Genomic DNA, 22,878 nt, shown 5'->3' with positions numbered 1-22,878 from the left:
GTTAGGTGGAGTTCTGCCTCAGTATGCTGAGTTTAATAAAGGAGCTTTGCCTCGCCTGCTGGTACTGCAGCTTCCCTTATTCCCTTTAAAGGAGTACTCTGGTGGAAAACATTTTTTATTTCTGGTGCCAGAAAATTAATCAGATTTGTAAATTACTTCTCTTTAAAAATCTTAATCCTTCCAGAACTTATTAGCAGCTGTATGCTACAGAGGAAATTCTATTCTTTTTGAATTTCTCTTTTTGTTACGTCCACAGTGCTCTCTGCTGACACCTGATGCCCGTATAAGGGACTGTCCAGAGCAGAAGAAAATCCCCATAGCAAACCTATCCTGCTCTGGACAGTTCCTGACACGGACAGAGGTGTCAGCAGAGAGCACTGTGGACAAGACAGCTGATGTCCGCCATTAACCCCTCAGATGCCGTGATCAATACAGAAATATGAAAAAGTTATAGGTCTTCAAAATAGGGGGATTTTAAACGTATTAATTTGGTTTAAAAGTTTGATTATTTTTTTTAAGCACAACAGTAATAATATTTATTTTTATTTATTTATATAGCGCCTACAGATTCCGCAGAAAAGTATATAATCACGGGTATCATTTTAATCGTATTGACCCAAAGAATAAAGAACACATGTCATTTGTACTGTAAATTGTACGGCATGTAAACAAAGCCTTCCAAAATTTGAAAAATTGCGGTTTTCTTTTTAATTTCCCCACACAAATAGTATTTTTTTGGTTGCGCCATACATTTTATGGTAAAGAGAGTGATGGCATTACAACGGACAACTGTTTGCGGTGCAGTGGGTGGTGCGGTGCGGCGCAGTGGGGAGTGAGGGGACGTGGCATGGCGGATTATCGGCAAGGTAATTGCCGATAACGCCCAAAATCGTGACTATCGGCAGATATCGGCCAAACTGGTTATCGGTCGATCCCTAGTTTTTCGTCCTTAAGGCCCAAATGGTCTGAGTCCTTAAGGGGTTAAAGCATGCCTGTTGTTTCAGGTACCTTTTCAGGATAAGCCACGCTGTGTGTGTACGTGAGGATCAGCACTATTTTTGGCAATAATTTAACCTATACATTATATTTTTCAGCAGGTTTCTGCTCTGCAGATTTCATCTCTAATTTGCAGTTCTTCTAATTTGGAGCTTCCTCCTTCCCCTCCATAGACTTGTATTGCTTGTATTGCAGACACAGGACAAAGCTGAGCTGATTTTCAGAGAATATTATTTCAGCAGAGGAGAGGGGAGGAGTAAATTTTGAAAGGAGAAAGAAGCATTTTTGTCTATTAATCTATATTACAAAGTTTCTTGTATTTACTTGTACTATTGATCTATACAAAGTTTGTTCAAACAGTACCTACTTAAAATTCTGATCAATACAGGTCTATTCTTCACGACCCCTGCTGGTTACACATTGATACTTTATTCTATTATGGGATCTATGATGCTCTATAATGGCCTAAAGTTTTTCTCCCCTCGCAGACAGCTGCTATGGGTCTAGTGCCGGAAAGCACCAGCAAATGGCTTTCTTTGCCGAGGCTGTTGCTGACAGCGGCCCTTTTTACACTGTTGGCTGCTACAGGGCAAATGTAGTATTACATGCAGCTTTATACATGAACTGAAGCAAAATTTTTAGTGTTTCTAGCATATATAGATTATCAAGGTTGGGGATGCCCTGGCTTTGGTTGGAGGAAACTGTAGAGCAGTGTTTCCCAAGTAGTGTGCCATTCAGCGGTTTCAAAACTACAACTCCCAGCTGGAGACCCTTTTTTTTTTTTTTTGCTGTAACCTTGTTGGAGTTACTGAACCGCACCAGTTTCATATGCGCATTCACCGAACCCTTCTTAATTGGAAAAATAAAATTATGATTTTTTTTTTTAAATTCAAAACATAGGAGGTATATATTTAAGTATATATTTATACATAGGTGCACAAAATGAACAAAACCATTAAGACACATTAGGCGCAGGCAGTGTTCCCCTCACATTAGGCGCAGGCAGTGTTCCCCACAGACATACAGCCATATACAGTGTATGGCTGGAGGCTGTATACCTGTGTACTGCCCACTTCAGTGCTCCGACCACCGCTCCGGCTATAGCAGTAGGTCCCGGGACCGGTGGTCTGAGCACCAAAGATGACGTGCCGCTGGTCACTTACCAAGCTGGCCAGCACGCGTCTTCCTCCTTCTCGATCCTCTGGTCCTCGGTGTTTTCGTGTCTATGGGCGCACGCACGGGACGTCAGTGAGGTCCCGGCGTGCGCTATCTCCCGGCAGCCCCTGCGTTTTTAAACTTAACGCGGGGCTGCAGGGAGTTAATAGTGATGGGGGGAATTGCCCCATCACTACAGGACGGGCAAACACCGGCTCGGGGCCCCAAGCAATTGCTTTGTTTGCCTGTCCTGTTTGTTTGTCTGCGACGGGCCTGGAGTCGGGTGTGTGTCTTGACCTGCGCCGAACCCGCGAGACTGACTCACCGGACCCCTGGAGTTCGATCGAACCCAGGTTAAGAACCACTGCTGTAGAGAAATTAAGGAGACTTAAAGGGGTACTCCGCTGGAATTTTTTTTCTTCTGTTTTTAGTCAGCTGGTGCCAGAAAGTTACCGTATATACTCGAGTATAAGCCGACCCGAGTATAAGCCGAGGCCCCTAATTTCAACCCAAAATCCCAGGAAAAGTTATTGACTCGAGTATAAGCCTAGGGTGGGAAATACATCATCCCCCCTGTCATCATCCAGACCCCCGTCATTAACATCCTCATCATCATCACCGCCTGTCATCATCCAGACCCTCATCATCATCACCTGTCATCATCCCACACCCCCCCTTCATCATCCCACACCCCCCTTCATCATCCCCTTGTCATCATTCCACACCCCCCTTCATCATCCCCTTGTCATCATCCCACACCCCCCCTTCATCATCCCCTTGTCATCATCCCACCCTCCCCCCCCTTCATCATCCCCTTGTCGTCATCCCACCCCCCCTTCATCATCCCCTTGTCATCATCCCCACCCCCCTTCATCATCCTCTTGTCATCATCCCACACCCCCCCTTCATCATCCTCTTGTCATCCGCCCTCAGTGGTCTTTAACCTGCGGACCTCCAGAGGTTTCAAAACTACAACTAACAGCAAGCCCGGGCAGCCATCGGCTGTCCGGGCTTGCTGGGAGTTGTAGTTTTGAAACCTCCGGAGGTCCGCAGGTTGAAGACCACTGCGGCCTTCGACATCATCCAGCTCCCTCTCACCCCCTTTAGTTCTGTACAGTACTCGCCTTCGCTCGACGCTGGTCCGGTGCTGCAGGACTGTCCGGTGGGGAGGTTGTCTGGTGGGATAGTGGTTCCGGGCTGCTATCTTCACCGGGGGCGCCTCTTCTCCGCGCTTCGGGTCCGGAATAGAGGCGTTGCCTGGACGATGACGCAGACGTACGTTGGTAATGAACGTACCTCTGCGTCGTTGTCAAGGCAACGGGACTATTCCGGGGCCGGGCCCGAAGCGCTTAGAAGAGGCCTCCCCGGTGAAGATAGCAGACCGGAACCACTATGCCACCGGACGACCTCCTCACCGGACAGTCCTGCAGCACCGGACCAGCGCCGAGCGGAGGTGAGTACTGTACAGAACTAAAGGGGGTGAGAGGGAGCTGGATGATGTCGAAGGCCGCAGTGGTTTTCAACCTGCGGACCTCCGGAGGTTTCAAAACTACAACTCCCAGCAAGCCTGCACAGCCGATGGCTGCCCGGGCTTGCTGGGAGTTGTAGTTTTGAAACCTCTGGAGGTTCGCAGGTTGAAGACCACTGCGGGTGGAGAGTTCACTCGAGTATAAGCCGAGGGGGGGTGTTTTCAGCAGAAAAATCGTGCTGAAATACTCGGCTTATACTCGAGTATATACGGTAAACAGATTTGTAAATTAAACAGCAAGGCAAGAGTGCACGGTCCAGCTCTAAGCAGACGTAAGAAGGAAATGGAACGGCCGGCATACTTTAAAACTCCAGATTTATTGTAGCTTTAAAACCATCAGGAACAAGGTGAACAAACAGTCAACATGCAATTTTGACAAATTTCGAGCCTATGACTCTTTACTTTCAATAAGTTTTTATTGTGGTTTTTCAGATAAGAATAAAACAACAAGCGTCAACATAGCACTACAATTACATTAACTTAAAGAGGGGTTCTCCTGTGCTTAAACATCTTATCCCCTATCCAAAGGATAGGGGATAAGATGCCTGATCGCGGGAGTCCCGCCGCTGGGGACCCCCGCCGCTGGGGACCCCCGGGATCATGCACGCTGCACCCCGTTTGTAATCAGTCCCCGGAGCGTGTTCGCTCCGGGACTGATTACCGGCGACTACAGGGCGGCGGCGTGTGACGTCACGCCTGCGCCGGCGTGTGACCTCACGCTCCGCCCCTCAATGCAAGCCTACGGGAGGGGGCGTGATAGCTGTCACGCCCCCTCCCGTAGGCTTGCATTGCGGGGCGGAGCTATCCTTTGGATAGGGGATAAGATGTTTAAGCATCGGAAAACCCCTTTAAACAAAACAGGAAACGCCTGACAATGTTCACACAGTTCAAAGTACAAGATGAGAAAGCAATGGTCACAAGGTAAAGTGAAATCGGTGAGGAAAAGTAGGTGGTCTTACCCGCACCAATGCTACCATTTGTCTAATAGTGGTCTAGGACTATCTATGTGTTCATGGTCTATTATTGCACATTATGGGCTAATCTAAGAGTCAATTACGGAAATGGGAGGTTGTCTCCCATCAAATGTCTCTGCCATATGTAGATAATGTCCATGCATGCCATCTGCGAGAGAAAGATTGATATTTGCCTGAGCCTAGTGCTATAATTTTTCCATAAGAATATATAGTGTTCAGTCTACTCGCAACTGAATCTATGGATGGAATGGTGCAGGATTTCCAATGACTTGTGATGGCCATTTTAGCTATGATGCATATTAAGCAGTAGAGATCCCTATGCTGTGACGGTTGTAACTTTAAGTCCAGAAACAAAAGGACAGACTCTAGAGACCAAACAAAGACACCATCTATGATTTAGTTAATGAGACGATTGCATTCAGCCCAAAAGGGTTGTATAAGTGGACATGACATAGTATGTGGGAGAGAGTGCCCCTGTGACCACACATTCGCCAGCATAGATCCGAGGATCCTGGGTATGCTTTAGCTAGTTTAATGGGGTATAATACCATCTTAAAATGGTCTTAAAGGCGCTCTCAAGGTAGGAGGAGCACTGAAAGGCCCTATGGATATGTTGAAATGCGTGTCCCCACATATCCAGTGTTAAAGATCGATTCAGGTCTCTACCCTAAAGCCTTAAGGGATAGGATAGTTGACACGTATCAGTTCCCAGTAGAGCTGAGTACATCGGCTTCAGTCCCTTTGTGTCAGATGGGAGGAATTTGATAGTGTTGAAGCAGTTACTGTGTGTGGTAGGTGAAAGGGAGTTGAGGAAGTGCCTAATTTGAGATATTTGTAAAAATCTCTGGACGGGATGTGGAATTTGGAACAAATCGACCCAAACTCCATTAGTTCAGAGTCCTCAAAGAGGTCTCGTGTCAGTGTTAGCCCAGCTATTAGCCAATTCTGTACTTTCAGGTTTGGGATGTATGCCTGTATAAATGTTAGCGGGATGTCTTCTTTACGGGCCTATAGTGGTTTGTGAGCCTGGTGTAGGCATGACTTCCACGCCTCATATGTTGCAATGACCAGAGGGTTAGAGAAAGGCGGTTCCACAAGGGTAAATATATCAGGTCTTGCAGTCGGAAGGGTGAAGCTGAGAGGCTCTTTATCAAGGTCCATGGGAGGGCCCTATCTGTCTCCAACCACCCTCTCATAGAGGAGATGAGCATTGATATGTAGTAGCCTTGTATGTCTGGGGAGCCCAGTCCACCTGCTAATTTGTCCCTGGACAATAGTGTCTGAGATAGTCTAGGCCTCCTACCCGCCCAAAGAAACCCTGATATAATGCGTTGCATGTGAGTGAAAAACATTTTTGGGACTTTTATTGGGACCGTTCTAAAGATATATAAGATTTTGGGAAGGAGGAACATTTTAAAGGTTGAGACCCTGCCCACCCAGGAGATGATAGCTTGGGAGAGGGACTCTGTCTCAGAGGCCACTCTTTCCAGCAGTTTTGTGTAGTTGTATTTATTAAGGGTAGAATGGGGGTAAGTAAGCTGGACTCCCAGATATTGGATCCCTGTGTCTCTCCAGTCCATGTGATAAGTGGAGCATAGCTCGGAGGTTCTTTGTGAGGAAAGGTTGAGCGGCAAAGCCTGGGTTTTAGTACTGTTGAGCTTGTAATATGATAGGGAGCTGTAAGTGGATATAGTGTCCATCAATGCTTTAACAGATTTCTCTGGGTTTGTCAGTGTCAATATCACATCTTCTGCATATAATGAAATCGAATGTGATTTTTTTTCCCAATCTGAATTCCCTCGATCTCTGGGTGGTTCCTGATGGATTGCGCTAGGGGCTCCATGGATAAAACGTAGATTAGAGGGGAGAGGGGGCATCCTTGTCTAGAGCCGTTGGTAATGGCAAAAGTAGTAGACAGTGCCCCATTCGACAGGATTTGGCAGTGGGATGAGAATATAGAGAGTGGACTGCTGTTAGGATGCCCCCCTGGAATCCCTTTACTTCCATGACCGAGAAGGTGAATAACCATTATAGGTGGTCAAACGCCTTCTCCGCGTCAAGTGCCAAGACTATAGCAGTGTAGTGGAGGTCTCAATGTGAATGGAAGATGTTAAAGAGGCGTCTGCAATTGTCTGAGGTTTGTCTGCCCGAAACAAATCCTGCCTGGTCTTGTGACACTATGGAAGGGAGGACTAATGCTAAATGAGAGGCTAAAATTTTTGCGTAAATCTTTATATCCTGATTTAAGAGCGATATGGGGCGGTAGTTTTGGGGGGAGTCAGTGGATTTGCCCGGCTTGGGGAGGGTGGTTATAAGGGCTTGTAGGTTTTCAGGAGGTAGAGACCCTTTGGACATCTCTTCTCGATAGGAGTGGCTTATGGGGAGCATTAGGATATTGCAATATTGTTTATAATAATTGCTGATAAACCCATCAGGGCCTTGCGCTTTTCCCGACGGAAGGGATTGAATCGTCTCTTGGACCTCTTCGACAGTGATTTCCTCATTTAGCTTCTGCAATTGGGGGTCAGTGAGGGTGGGCAGGTTCAGTTCATTTAAGTAGTGCAAGATGCAAGTTGTACAACTGGGCATAATATGATTGAAAACCGTTTGCTATATCTACCGGCGTGTATAGTTTTTCGTTTGTGATGAGTGGAATAAGTATGGTATTTTAGATTGAACCTGTCTCTTCTTAAGTCTGTTGGCTAGAAGCTTCCCGTATTTATTGTCCTGAGATTAATATACAGCTCTCATTTTCCTGTGAGACTTCTCATAGGAGGCTAGTAAACTACAACTGAGATCCTGTCGTAAGGTGGAGACCTGTGCCACTAAAGCAGTAGAAGGCTGGCGTTTATTGGCTAGTTCAGCATCTTTCAACTGCGTCAACAGATTATTAAGCTTAGAGTCCCATAATACCCGCCTTGTGACTATTCCACAAAGTAATGTTGCTAGTTACCAAATGTGTGTTTATCTTAAAGAACTCTTCTATGTCTGAACTTAGTTTTAAAATAAAGAGGGTGGGATAACAAGTAGGGGCTAAGACGACACATGTGGGCTTGAGGCGAGGAGACGTCATCTGCTAACGTGAGTGTTATAGCTGCATGGTCAGACCATTTAATCATAGCAATGGTAGAATCTAAAATGTTCGGCAGAAGTGAACTGTGCACCAAAAACATATCGATTCTAGAGTATGTATTGTGAACACCGGAATGAAAGGTATAGTCTCGCCCTGTCGGGTTTTGCAGGCGCCAGGTATCATATAGGTCTGCCTCCCATACACATGAGGAGACAGAGAGGGATGGGTGTCTGGAGGCAGAGGACGTGTCCAATTCCGCATTCATAACAGTATTAACCCCTTCCCGACCCATGACATACATGTACGTCATGGGTCTGCTTCCATTCTATAACACGGGGCCACGCCGTGGCCCCACGTCATAGCGGGTCGGGCCCGGAACCTACCAACGGCCGGGGCCCGTGGCTAATAGCGCGCGGCAGTGATCACGGTGCTGTGCGCTATTAACCCTTTAGACGTGGCGTTCAAAGTTGAACGCTGCGTCTAAAGTGAAAGTAAACTAATACTGGTTAGCTCAGGATGCTGTTCGGGATCGCTGCGGCGAAATCGCGGCATCCCGAACAGCTTACAGGACAGCCGGAGGATCCCTACCTGCCTCCATGCTGTCCGATCGCCGAATTACTGCTCAGTGCCTGAGATCCAGGCATGAGCAATCAAGCGGCAGAATCCTTGATCACTGTTTTTTTATTAGAAACCATTGATCAATGTAAGAGATCGGTGTGTGCAGTGTTATAGGTCCCTATGGGAGCTATAGCACTGCAAAAAAAAAGTGAAAAAAAAAAAGTGAATAAAGATCATTTAACCCCTCCCCTAATAAAAGTTTGAATCACCCCCCTTTTCCCATTTAAAAAAAAAAAAAAAAGTGTGAATAAAAATAAACATATGTGGTATCGCCACGTGCGGAAATGTCCAAATTATAAAAATATATAGTTAATTAAACCACATGGTCAATGGCGTACGCGCCAAAAAATTCCAAAGTCCAAAATAGCGTATTTTTGGTCACTTTTTATATCATGAAAAAATGACTAAAAAGCGATCAAAAAGTCTGATCATTACAAAAATGGTACCGCTAAAAACTTCAGATCATGACGCAAAAAATTAGCTCTCATACCGCCCCACGTTATAGGGGTCAGAAGATGACAATTTTAAATGTATAAATGTTCCTGCATGTAGTTATGATTTTTTCCAGAAGTACGACAAAATCAAACCTATATAAGTAGGGGATCATTTTAACCGTATGGACCTACAGAATAAAGATAAGGTGTATATTTTACCGAAAAATGTACTGTGTAGAAACGGAAGCCCCCAAAAGTTACAAAATTGTGTTTTTTCTTCAATTTTGTCTCACAATGATTTTTTTCCGTTTCGCTGTACATTTTTGGGTAAAATGACTAATGTCATTACAAAGTAGAATTGGTGGCACAAAAAATAAGCCATCCTATGGATTTTTAGGTGCAAAATTGAAAGAGTTATGGTTTTTAAAGGTAAGGAGGAAAAAACGAAAGTGCAAAAACGGAAAAACCCTCGGTCATGAAGGGGTTAAAATCGCCACTCAAAAGCAGCAATCCCCATTTAACTAAATTAGCTCTTCTCAGTATAGCATTGATAAATCTCAGCTGACCTGAGTTGGGCGCGTACAGGGAGACCAGTGGGATGGAATTGACAGTGCATCTCAAAATAATGTACCTCCCGTGAGCATCTATAACAGATTCTTTCAAAGTGAATGACACAGAGTTGCGTATAGCTATACATACCCCTTTTGATTTAATATTGAAGTGGGAATGAAACACGTGAAGGAATAGGGGGTGTTTAATTCTATGGGCATCTTTTGAGAGCAAGTGTGTTTCCTGAATACATAGGATGTCACAGTTCGAGGACAGAGCCTCTCTCCAAAGGTGTGAGCGTCTATATGGGGCGTTTAGACAATTAGCATTAATGCTTAGCAATTTAATGACCATCAATACACATTAATAAAGGCTTTGTGAGATCGATGGCAACAAATACTAGGGAAAGGGTGTGTGCCCCCTAGCCAGCACACACACCCTCTATATTCTGGGGTAAGACTGATTTAGTGAACCTTGAAATATACCATGAGAGACATGTCAGGGAGAAACCATAACAAAAACAAGAAAAAGAAAAGACAAAAACATATGAACTCAACTGACTCGGAGCCTTTGAGCCAACCCGGTACGGGGGAGTAGAGTTCATCCTGTGGCTAAGGGGATGGGTCGCCACCAAACCTGAACAAGTTGATTTAGGAGGCAAATAACGGCAACAGTCCTCAAGCTGTGGACCAGTCTTTGGTAATTCCAGCTGGCGGAGATTTCTGGGAGTTTTCGGTCATGGGCGACACTTGTAGATTCCAAGAGGTGAGGAGATCTCATCCTTCAGAAGGAAACCGGACAATATGAGTGGACGTACCCCGACCACAGTGAGTCCTGTGTAGCTGCGTCCTGTAGGGAGGCCGGGGGAGAAGAGGAGCGCCGGCGCCATCTTGAGAGACAGTTAGGCGTCTGGTGAAGCTGTACTTTAAGGTTCCTTGGCGTCCCAATCTTTTTTCCGTGCGGGCATGGCTGGCACAGATTCAAGCAACAGCAGGCTATTCAATCCTTCTGGCTGGAAGCAATAGAATCCTCACAACGTCTCTCCCGATCCCTGAGTGTCTTCAGCCAATTCCCTTTTCTGACTTGTTTGTGGACTTTCGATGGCAAAAAAACGCACTCAGGAAATGTTCCCATCGTGAAAATCACAAATGACGGTATACATTGGATGCATTCACATTGAGTTATTCACACCTCTAATATGTTCCTCGATGCGTTTTTTGTGATTTCTTTTAGTAGAACTATTGTACGTCAGATTTAGTAGAACCATAGTACGTAAGTTGCACAAACGGTCTTGTATGTTACAAAACAAGAATCACAATTAAGAAAGTGTCTGATCTTATAAACCTTTATTAGAACGTGCATCAGAAAAGGACAAAGTTCTAGTAGCATAGCGACATACCACACATCTTGCCTGACCACATCTATGAAAGCCCTGTGATTTTAAAGGGGTACTCCCTTGGAAAATTTATCAACTGGTGCCAGAAACAGATTTGTAAATTTCTTCTATTAAAAAATATTAATCCTTTCAGTACTTTTTTGGGGCTGTATACTACATCCAGAATGAATCCTTGTAACACCGAATCGTACAATGAAAATTGTTGCATGTGTAGTAGGCCTCTGGGGTAGGGATAGTGTAATCAGGTTTTTGCTTCAGTATATCAGGGGTTAAGGTTAACCCTATTGTTCGTGACACCAGGCTGAGGGCTAGTATGCTGAGGTAATTCTCCGGCCTATCGCCGCCCTTCCCAGTAATAATAGGTGCATGCATAAAATGACTGATGTTGAACTTGAACTTGGGTAAACTTTACTTAAAGGCTTGCGGTACATCCAATGAACAGCAACAGTCTCATTCAAACAGTCTCCATACACTTCAGTGACTGACAGTAGTTGGCGACCTTGACTTTTGTTATAAGTCTTTAGGGTTAATTGCGAAGATCCGTCCGGATTTAGGGGATTGATACACTCACGGTTTTGTAATGATCAGCCGTTGCTGCAAGGCTTGGGCCGAAACTCACGGATGACAGCAGCGCAGATCCTTCTCTAACAAAAGCCCACGAGGAAGGAGAGCTAACAATGGCCGCCGCTCCCTTCGGTGCAAGAAGTCATAGGGACCTCCAAAGGTCCTTCAGCAAAAACCATAGAGTTTACTTGATCACGTGACCCGCAGGTCCTGCTACAGTCCGTACAGGTAATTAACCAATTATATACATTTGAACAATTATATTTATATAAATCCTGAATAAAATGTTATATTACTAATACCTAGATGAGAAGTGACAAGGGGCGGAGTAGACAAGAAGGACCCTGACTTCCTAGGGACTCTGACTATGGGGACCTCCATACAGGCACCGTATAGGATGCGGTACCGGGACACCACACATGAGATCTGATACAGCCTGTACTGACATTGTGTGGGGTAGGGATGTATATAACGACTCGACGTCGCAGACCTGCCAGTCATGTTTTACAGCAGGGACAACAGATGTTTAGTATCTTTTATATGGCTAGGGCATAGCTCAACCAGAGGGCACAAGGCAGAATTGAGCCAAGAACAGAGACGTTCATTAAGAGATCAGATCCCCGCAACGATCGTGCGCATCGCCGGTGGGAATCAGTCTGTGTGTACTTTAGGCAAAGAAGGGTATATAGGTATAATGGGGTCAGGAACAAGAATATAATCAACTTCCTTTGTGTAAGTTTCCCAAAATGTAAGTCCTTTTGACGTAACCTACTAAGATCTGATCTGAAGGGGGCAGTGGAGCAGAGTTACCTAGGGCCACTTCATTTAGGACTCTAAACAGACCAGCAACACTGACCCCCCCCCCCCAGAATTAGTAGTTCTTAGTTGTTTTTTTAATCCTTTCAGGGCAATATTCTCTTTTTTAATGATTTTTTTCTCTCCCCTTATTTATTCTACAAGTAAATCTTCCACGATTAGATCCTGGAACCTATCCATGGGCAGGCACCTTGAATAAACTGGGTAAAAACCTTACTCAGCCCAAGGGTATGTTCCCAAAAATTGGAAGAACTACTAAAGACGTAGATCGCGTAAAGCAGTCTCTTCTTGAATGGAGCCACAATTGATATATTCTAATGTGGATACCGGGCTAAAGTTATCAGGCATTTTTGTGTCTCCTCATCATTAATACTAAAATGTCTCCTTAAAGTTAATGCACGCACAAATTTATTGATGTCAGTAATAGTATCAAAAACATTAAAATGTTTTGTGGGGCAAAATCCCAGAGCCTTACATAGCAAGCTTAATTGCACCACCAATTCTACTTTGTAATGACATCAGTCATTTTACCCAAAAATCTACAGCGAAACGGAAAAAAAACAATCATTGTGTGACAAAAGTGAAGAGAAAACGCCATTTTGTAAATTTTGTGGGCTTCTGTTACTACGCAGTTCATTTTTTGGAAAAAATAACACCTTCTCTTTATTCTGTAGGTCCATGCGGTTAAAATGATACCCTAATTGTATAGGTTTGATTTTGTCGTACTTCTGAAAAAAATCATAACTACATGCTGGAAAATGAATGCGTTTAAAATTAACTTCTGACCCCTATAACTTTTTTTTATTTTTTTGCATACAGGGCGGTATGATTGCTAGTTTTTTGCACCGTGATCGGAAGTTTTTAGCGGTACCATTTTTGTTTTGATTGGACTTTCTGATCGCTTTTTATATGCTATTTTGGACTTGGAATTTGCGCGTAAGCCATTGACCGTGCAGTTTAATTAATTATATATTATAGTTCGGACATTTACACACGTGGTGATACCACACATGTTTGTTTATTTTTATTTACACAGTTTTTTTTGTTATGGGAAAAAGGGGGTAATTCAAATTTTTATCACAGAAGGGGTTATCACATTTTTTATATGCAGTGTTATAGTCCCCTCTAGGGGCTGTAAAATTGCATATACTGATTGCAGGCACTGTTTAATGCATTGCCATAGGAATGCATTGATCAGTGTTTTCTGCGCTTGATTGCTCAAGCCTGGATTTCAGGCTTGGCGCAATCAAACGCTGATCGGACAGCCGAGAAGAAGATAAGACACCTCCCGTTTTCCTCTCAGTTGTTCTGGACGCCACGATTTCACATCGGCGGTCCCGAACAGCTCCGCTGAACTAACCGGTAGTGCTGGGCGGGATACCAGCTCATACCGAATACCGAAATTTTTGTGCTGCACGACATGAATTTTTCCCCATACCGCAATACCGGTTGGGCCCCTCCTCCTCGGGAATGAATTATCAACCCAGTGCTGCGCTGTCCCCACATCGGGGAACTAATCATATGTGACCCGCGAGCGCTGTTCTGCCCCCTCCCAATTTATCAGCCCAGCGCTGCGCTGTCCCCATCGGGGTACTACTCACGTGTCACCCACAAGCACTGCCCTCCTGGTCCTCCTGTTTTGGGCCGCCACGCTGGAACTCTGTACTGTACGCTGTATCCCTGTGCCCGGGCTGCAAAAGATGAACAAAATAAACTTTAATGCACCTTCCTACATTCCCCCGTCGGTCCGTACCTGCTTCCTAGGGACGGGAACGTCGGAGAGCCGCCAGCCTATCACCGGCCGCAGCAATGTTCCACCTTGGCCGTTGATGGGCTCAGCCCATCACCGGCCGAGGCGGAACAACGCTGCGGCCGGTGATAGGCTGGCGGCTCTCTGACCTTCCTGTCCCCAGGAAGAGCGTGATGCCAACGTAGGAAGGTGTATTAAAGTTTATTTTGTTTATCTTTTGCGGCCTGGGCACAGGGATACAGCGTACAGTAGAGTTCCTGCGGGGGACATGAGTAGTACCCGATGGGGACAGCGCAGCGTTGGGCTTAGAGGGGGGGGGGGGAAAGAAACACCATTTTGTACCATGGAACCGCCATACGTTAAAAAATACCGTGATACACATATTTGATCATTCCGCCCAGCTCTAATAACCGGTATGGATTTCTCCCGTTTTAGACTCCGCGATCAACTTTGATCGCGGCGTCTAAAGAGTTAATACCGGACATCAGCCCGATCCGCGATGTCCGGTATTAGCCGTGGGTCCTGGTTGCTGATAGCAACTGGGACCCAGCAGTTATGAAGCGCGCTCAGCTTCTGAGATCGGGAGCCAGCCATGGACGTAAATATACGTCGGTGGTTGTTAAGGGATTAAAGAAACAAAAAAGAACTACTAATTAATTCAGCTGATAAGGGGGGGGGGGGGGGGGGTCAGTGGTGTGCATGAACGCTGGTCTGTACAGAGTCATAAATGAAGTTGCCTTCGGTGACTCAAGCACGTATCAGCATCTGCAACTCAATCCCACTGCCCCTTCAAATCAGATCTTAGTAGGTTACTTCAAGAGGGCTTACATTTAGGGGTGCTTACACAATAGGAAGTAGATTATATTCTTGTTCCTGACCCCATTATCCCTATATATCATTCTTTGCCTAAAGTACACACAGAACGATTCCCACTGGCGATGCGCACGATAGTTGTGGGAATCGGCTCTCTTAATGAACGTCTCTGTTCTTGGCTCAATTCTGCCTTGTGCCCTCTGGTTGAGCTATGCCCTAGCCATATAAAAGATACTAAACATCTGTTGTCCCTGCTGAAAAATATGACTTGGGATGACTATGTCCTGGCTGGTCTGCGATGTCGACTCGTTCTATACATCCCTGCCCCACACAGTCAGTACAGGCTGTTTCTTACATCATGCAACAATTTTCATTGTACGATCCGGTGTTACAAGGATTCATTCTGGATGTCTTGTGGTATGCTTTGTCACATACATTTTTTTATATGTAATTTTTTACATATGAAAATGTTTTACTTAGACTGGACTGGGCCCAGCATGGGAGCTAAATCTTCCCCAACTGTAGCAAATTTGTTTGTTTTTTGGTATGAAATCCAGTATATTTTCAATGAAACAACCCCTTTCTTGGACCGCATAAAGTGATTCGGTAGATATGTGGGTGACATTGTTGTCATATAGACGGGTATTGATTCTGAAGCATCAGACTTCATCCAATATATAAACAACAATATCCACAATCTCAGTTTCACTTACCTGTGGCACAAGAACCAGGTTCTGTTTCTTGAGGTTACATTAACTGCCAACGTACCACAATCCAGACCCCTGCACCTACCGTAAACTTTTTACTCGTAATACCATTTTGCATGCTAGCTCTTGTCACCTCACCATACAATAACAGGTATACTGGTTGGTGAATAAACCAGAGCTAAAAGAAACTGCTCAACTAGAGAATATACAGCAATAGAACAGGACACAGTGTGTAATCGCCTTAAAGCCAGAGGGTATAAAACGTGGATGTTAGAAAGAGCCAAATACAGAGTACAGAATAAACCAAGATCAAACCTGCTTGAGAATCAGAGGATGTCACGGGTAAATAATCAGTCTATCAGAGCAAAGTTTCTTTTGTCACTATATATAGCATGGAATTTGGTGCCATCAGGGCAATTGTAAATAAATACCTACCAATACCCAGACAGGATCCGGCCTTATATATTATTTTGAAAGAAGGGTGTAACTTCTCCTCTCGGAAAGCTCCAACGTAAGCCAGTATTCTCTCCTCAAGCCTACTACCCACCTCCGAGAGTCCAGGTAATTGGATTAAAGCACAGGGCTTTCATAGATGTGGTCAGGCAAGATGTGTGGTATGTCGCTATGCTTCTAGAACTTTGTCCTTTTCTGATGCACGGTCTAATAAAGGTTTATAAGATTAGATACTTTCTTAATTGTGCTTCTTGTTTTGTAACATACAAGACAGTTTGTTCAACTTGCAATCTGACGTACATTGGTTCTACTAAAAGAAATCACAAAAAACGCATTGAGGAACATATTAGCGGTGTGAATAACTCAATGTGAATGCATCTAATGTATCCCGTCATTTTCGTGATTTTCACGATGGGAACGTTTCCTGTATGAGTTTTTTTTGCCATCGGAAAAGTCCACAAACAATTCAGAAAAGGGAATTGGCTGAAGGCACTCAGGGATCGGGAGACGTTGTGGATATACCGATTCGATTGTTTCCAGCCAGAAGGATTGAATAGCCGTGCTGATTTGTTTTTTCATTACTAGAATACTGCTGTTTCTTTTCCTTTTTTCCTTTTTCTCTCATCTTTTCCAGCAATCATAATTTTTAGGTTTGTTTCATATTTTAATGTTAAGACTATGCGTTTTTTTTCGGTTGATATTTGTATCTACATGTAAGAGGCGTGTGAAGGGCCACAGCGGGTTAATACCCCAACAGGTTTGGCCATCACTATCCACTCCCCTTCCCACCTTCTGACTAAATATGTCACAACAAAGTACATGCCACAGGCTTCATTAAAGAGTCATAGGCTCGAAATGCGTCAACCGTGCATGTTGACTGTTTGTTCACCTTGTTCCTGATGGTTTTAAAGCTGCAATAAATCTGGAGTTTTAAAGTATTGCGACAGTTCCATTTTCTTATTCAGATTTGTAAATTACTTCTATTTAAAAATCTTAATCCTTCCAGTACTTATCAACTGCTGTATGCTCCACAGGAAGTTCTTTTCTTTTTAATTTTCTTTTGTCTGACCACAGTGCTCTCTGCTGACACCTCTGTCTGTATCAGGGTCTGTATCAGGAACTGTCCAGTATCCCCATAGCAAACCTCTCCTACTCTGGACAGTTCTTACAATGGACAGAGGTGTCAGCAGAGAGCACTGTGGTCAGACAGAAAGGTAATTCAACAAGTAAAAGGACTTCCTGTGGAGCATACAGCAGCTGAATACTGGAAGGTTTCATATTTTTAAATAGAAGTAATTTACAAATCTGTGTTAACTTTCTGGCATTATATGATTTAAAAAAATAATAATAATAATAATTTCCAGTGGAGTACTACCCCTTTAACAAAACGGTTTGCAGTGTGACAGCTCGCTACCTCTGAAATGCGGTGACCTTAAAAAGGAACCCTGCTATAGCCCCGGGTCCTAAATGATCCCATATCGCCAGTCGTCGCCGTCTTCTCTAAGCCGGTGGTTTAAGCCTGTATGCTGTGTGCTGCGCCTGCTATGGCAATGCTTTATTTGGTGAAAGAGCAGATACAGTTTTTTATTGTCTTCCTCACCTTTACGGCTCAATGATGCATTTCTGAGCTCCCGTCTCCATCTCCTCTTTAGCATATCAGAATAAACACTGCACAGTTTGTGAAATGTCATAAAAATGTATGAAGAGCAACTTTGCCGTTCTGAGGAAGAATGTTGCCGTATAAGAGATTCAACTTTTTTTTCCCCCCTTGAGTCATTAAATGAAACAAGTTTAAAGGAAAAGAACATGGTTTTTATTTGATCTGATTTCTGTGCAGATTTATCAACTGAAGATTTAAAGGGGTACTCCACTGGAAAAAATAAGTATTTTTTAAAGTGGTGCCAGAAAGTTAAACAGATTTGTAAATATCAGTAAAACCAGAAAGAAACACTATCCGGCACTGCTGTGCAAGGAGTGAACAAAAACCGCAAATGGGTGTAGTGTGAATATAGTCCTAGGGGTGGTGCTCAATCTCACAGAAAATGGCAGAAATCTTCCAATAGTACATTGTGAAGGAAAAGATGGCACTCACCCGCTTCAAAGGACTTGTAAAGGTGACTTTAACCCGATAACGACCATGGACGTCTATACTCGGCCAATGGCCGTTACCGGGGTATGACGCGGGCTCCCGACTCGAGCCCGCGTCATACCGGCCAGCCCCCAGCTGATTCCTGTAGCTGGGGGCCGGCATTAATAGCCGACATGCGGCCGGCTATTAACCCTTTAGATCGCTGCTGTCAAAGTTGACAGCGGCGTCTAAAGGTGCCTGTATACAGTCCCTGGTGGTCCAGTGGGGTGTATCGCCCCCCCCCCCGCAGCGCGATCGCGGGGGAGCGATCCACTAATGAGGTAGCCTGAGGGCTTACCTCTCCTTCACTGCCGGCTCCAGTGCTCTGAATGATACAGCCTGGCAGGACCAGGCTTTATCAATCGAGCGCAGAGCACGCAGATCATTGTGGTTTTATGAAACCACAATGATCTGTTTGAGGAATCTAATGATTCCTCCTAAAAGTCCCCTAAGGGGACTAAAAGTGCAAAAAAAAAAAAAAAAAAAGTTTAAAAACACATATTAACCCCTTCCTTATTAAAAGTTTAAATCACCCCCCTTTTCCCAAATTCCATATTAAAAATATGTAATCATAATAAAAATAAACATATGTGGTATCGCCGCGTGCGTAAATGTCTGAACTATAAAAATATATCATTAATTAAACCGCACGGTCAATGGCGTACACGCAAAAAAAATTCCAAAGTCCAAAATAGCGTATTTTTGGTCACTTTTCATACCATAAATAAAGGAATAAAAAGCGATCAAGAAGTCCAATCAAAATAAAAATGGTACCGATTAAAACTTCAGATCACGGCGCAAAAAATGAGCCCTCAAACCGCCCTGTACGTGGAAAAATAAAAAAGTTATAGGGGTCAGAAAAGGACAATTTTAAATGTATACATTTTCCTGCATGTAGTTATGATTTTTTCCAGAAGTACGACAAAATCAAACCTGTATAAGTAGGGTATCATTTTAACCGTATGGACCTACAGAATAATGATAAGGTGTAATTTTTACCGAAAAATTTACTGCCTAGAAACAGAAGCCCCCAAAATTTACAAAATTGTGTTTTTTCTTCAATATTGTCGCACAATGATTTTTTTTTCCATTTCGCCATAAATGTTTGTGTAAAATGACTGATGTCATTCCAAAGTAGAATTGGTGGCGCAAAAAATAAGCTATAATATGGATTTTTAGGTGCAAAATTGAAAGGGTTATGATTTTTAAAAGGTAAGGAGGAAAAACGAAAATGTAAAAACAGAAAAATGCTTGGTCCTTAAGGGGTTAATACGAGCTTGTCATCCAAAGTGCATGTGCATAGCAGGAAACGGCATACAGGCAGGTAAAGGCAGGCAAGGATGCCGGGAGACCCGGCGTCCTTGCCTGCCTTTACCTGCCTGTATGCTGTTTCCTGCTATGAACATGCACTTTGGATGACAAGCTCGTATTAAAGTCACCTTTACAAGTCCTTTGAAGCGGGTGAGTGCCATCTTTTCCTTCACAATGTAGATTTGTAAATATCTTCTATTAAAAATCTCAATCCTTCCAGTACTTCTCAGCTGCTGTATGCTCCAGAGGAAGTTCTTTACTTTTTGAATTTCCTTTCTGTCTGACCACAGTGCTCTCTGCTGACACCTCTGTCCATGTCAGGAACTGTCCAGGGCAGGATAGGTTTGCTATGGGGATTTGTTCCTGCTCTAGACAGTTCCTAAAATGGACAGAGGTATCAGCAGAGAGCACTGTGGTCAGATAGAAAGGCAATTCAAAAAGAAAAGCACTTCCGCTGGAGCATACAGCAGCTGATAAGTACTGGAAGGATTATGATTTTTAAATAGTAAATTACAAATCTGTATAACCTTCTGGCACCAGTGGATGTTTTCCAGTGGAGTACCCCTTTAAAGTTTTTACCGACATAGGAGATAACTAGGTGATCAGAGGTAATATGACTGCTGGTCACGAGAATGGATGTCTGCTGTCCCCTATGTGAATGGAGTGGGGCTCACATGCTCAGTCATTGCTCCATTCACTGTCATTGGTCTTTCATGTCCAGTGATCAGCTATGTTCAGAAGTCCCGTAGAGAGTGATTGGAGCTGTGGTAAAGCATTTGTGTTCAGGGGTGTTGAAAAAAACAAAACCCAAAACTATTTATCCATTGAACTCAAACCGGAGCCCGATCTACTTGTCTTTCTGTTCTGGTTTTCTCCTCTTCTGGTGTAGGCAGCGTAGGATATAACCACTGCCTGCATCAAATGCCCCTGCAGCCCCCATGCACCAACATAGTTTGAAATCCTTCCGCATTCCTTATACTTAAGCCAAGGTTCCTCATTCTTTATAGTAAACCGCCTCCTTACCCATACTTTATAGTGCACACCCCACCATTTATAATTCAAGTTTGGGGTCCGGCTTTGCTTGTCCCATGCAGTAGTAAATTAGAAAAATGTACCTGCCTGGAGCTACATGTCCCATGTGTAGGGCAATATAAAGTCCAATATATTCACTCAAGGGACAACTGATCCCCTGGTCCTATGACCGCCAGCGGTCCCATCAGACAGATCTTTTACCTATCCTGTGTATAAGGTATAAAAAATGATACTCCCATTAAGTGCTGAAATTCAGCCTAAATGCAGACACTTGAAATGGGAGCCTAATGACTATACATTGAGCTCGGTAATAAAACAGTGTTAATGGGGGGTCATTTTTTGTGGTCTACTCTCCATGCAAGTTTAGAACACAAATGTTGCGGTGATTTTTCATGTGTATGGAGCAAATTTATCAAATGACGCACAACACTCGATAAATTTGTCGCACGGCCACATCACCTCAGCACAGTGCAAATTTAGATGCTTTTGTATTGCTGGTGGGAGTTGGTCTGGAAAAGACCTCATGTGCAACTAATGGGCGACTTTTTCCAAAAAGTTTCACTTGATAAGTCACTAACCACTGCAAAAACTGTCCACCACATGGTTATGGGTCTAAAATGCTCTCAGTGAAAAGTCACGGAAAAGTTGACTGAAACTGGCTGCGACAATTTATGCAACATATTAAGACAAAAAAGAACAGGGTAAACAGTTCCCTTAATGTTTCCTACCGGTGGCTCTCCATCTGTTGGAAAACTACAACTCACATTATACCCTGATAACCTTTGGCTGGTAGAGCATGATGTGAGTTGTAGTTTTGCAACAGATCGGGGAACACTGCAGTAAGCTCTCTAGATGTGATTGTTTGTGGCTCCAATTTTATAATTTGTCTATTTAGGGGATCTCTAGCTCTGTATAAAGAAAAACAGCTCTGATGGCTAAAAAAATCTATAAAGTATGCAATAATATGCAAAAATGTCAGTATCTGTGACCGAGTGACTAATAGAAATTCTCCTTACTTCCTGTTATGGCTGATGGGACTTTCTGCCAGTCTATATCTTCATCTTTCTTTACCTATTTAGCCTTGGGGCACAAACCTTTGCTCTGGCCAGTAAGTCTGTGCAGTCTAAGAATAGAACCTTTTTGGGTGCTTGATGGGTTTATTCTTTGGAGATGTCCGGCCCAAGGCCTGATAATGGAATCCTACATGTGTATTACAATTGTATTTGTGTATAATCTAAGGCATGTGTGAGGGTTCATTCAGACTGTGTATTTGTTTTTGTGTATTCCAGTTTTATTGGGATGGCACTGTCTGTCTGTGTTAGTTATACCTCATTTGAAGTCAGACACTATGGTCCCATCATGAAAGAAATTAAGATAAGGGACCAGGAAAGAGGGATGACAGTACCTATCCCCCCCCCCCCCCCACACCTTGTGGGGTCAGATTAATTCCCTTTTCCCTTCTAAAAACACTATAAAACTGAGATACTGGACAAACCTTTGTGCAAGCCTGTGGCAAAAGCTGACAAGACATCCTAAGATACAGCTGGACTCTCACTCACAAGGACTGCTATATCATTATGCTGTAAGGACTTGTCTTTTTGTTTTCTGAACTTGTTGCTGAACCCTTATGTTTTTGTAACTCTGTCATTTGTTTATTTTATACGTAGCACTGTGATACCTTTTTTCAGATTAAATGTTTAATTAATCAGCTCTGGTCTTTGATCTCTAAATATAGGAGCTCACCTTTCTGAAGGAAGCTCTGGTGAAACACGTTTATCAAAGAGTTAATTTGGTGACTTGCTGGGACTAGTAGTGGATACCCAGATGCCTGGTGGCTTTAACTCTTGCACCATCACACTCTCTAGCGTCTTGGCTGGACTGATAGGGTGTGATCGTGGCAGAGGGATTAGAGGGGTTGTTATAAAAAAATATATATATAATCTCTACATCAATGATTCCCAACCAGGGTGCCTCCAGCTGTTGCAAAACTAAAACTCCCAACATGCCCGGACAGCCGGGCATACTGGGAGTTGTAGTTTTGCAACAGCTGGAGGCACCCCCTGGTTTGGAAACTCTGCTCTACATGGTTGTGCGGAAACTATAGTTCCAAGAGAAATGGTGTGAATATTACAACTGGTGCAAAATATTTAATATTTGATAAGGGTCACAATGTCTGTTACAGTAATTTATAACAATCTCTTCCGTTTGTCTTTACAGGGGATGCTTATTTTATGGCCCTCCGGGGACAGGGAAAACATTGGTTGCCCGAGCCCTTGCCAATGAGTGCAGCCAAGGTGACAGGAAGGTCTCTTTCTTCATGCGCAAAGGTGCTGACTGCCTCAGTAAGTGGGTAGGCGAGTCTGAGCGCCAGTTGCGGCTCCTGTTTGATCAGGTAAGTTTACTGCTCTGTGTCATATCAGAGACATGTGAACTAAATGTAAGGTGTAGAATTATAATAATGAACATTTTTTTTTTTGAGGAAACCTGTCACAGTGAAAAAGCAAGATGAGCTAAGCAGAATATGTTTGTGGGAAAAGATTTAATATAACTTGTAACTTGCTATTCTTAAAGGTCTAGTAGG

At 43.7% G+C, this 22,878-nt stretch overlaps 1 protein-coding gene across 3 annotated transcripts in view; it reads left to right on the top strand.

Moving 5' to 3' along the window:
- The window catches only part of ATAD2B (ATPase family AAA domain containing 2B), a 173,961-nt gene that overhangs the window by 65,516 nt on the left and 85,567 nt on the right, over positions 1–22,878 (top strand). For all 3 annotated transcript variants that reach the window (XM_056564326.1, XM_056564325.1, XM_056564327.1), the window contains exon 12: positions 22,515–22,689. In XM_056564326.1, the coding sequence (XP_056420301.1) occupies positions 22,515–22,689 (175 nt within the window). The remainder of the gene's footprint in view (positions 1–22,514; positions 22,690–22,878) is intronic.

This window comes from Hyla sarda, chromosome 3, assembly GCF_029499605.1.
Source record: "Hyla sarda isolate aHylSar1 chromosome 3, aHylSar1.hap1, whole genome shotgun sequence".
Lineage (NCBI taxonomy): Eukaryota > Metazoa > Chordata > Amphibia > Anura > Hylidae > Hyla > Hyla sarda.
The sequence above is the reverse complement of the archived record's forward strand: the minus strand, read 5'-3'. Positions and strand labels throughout refer to the sequence as shown.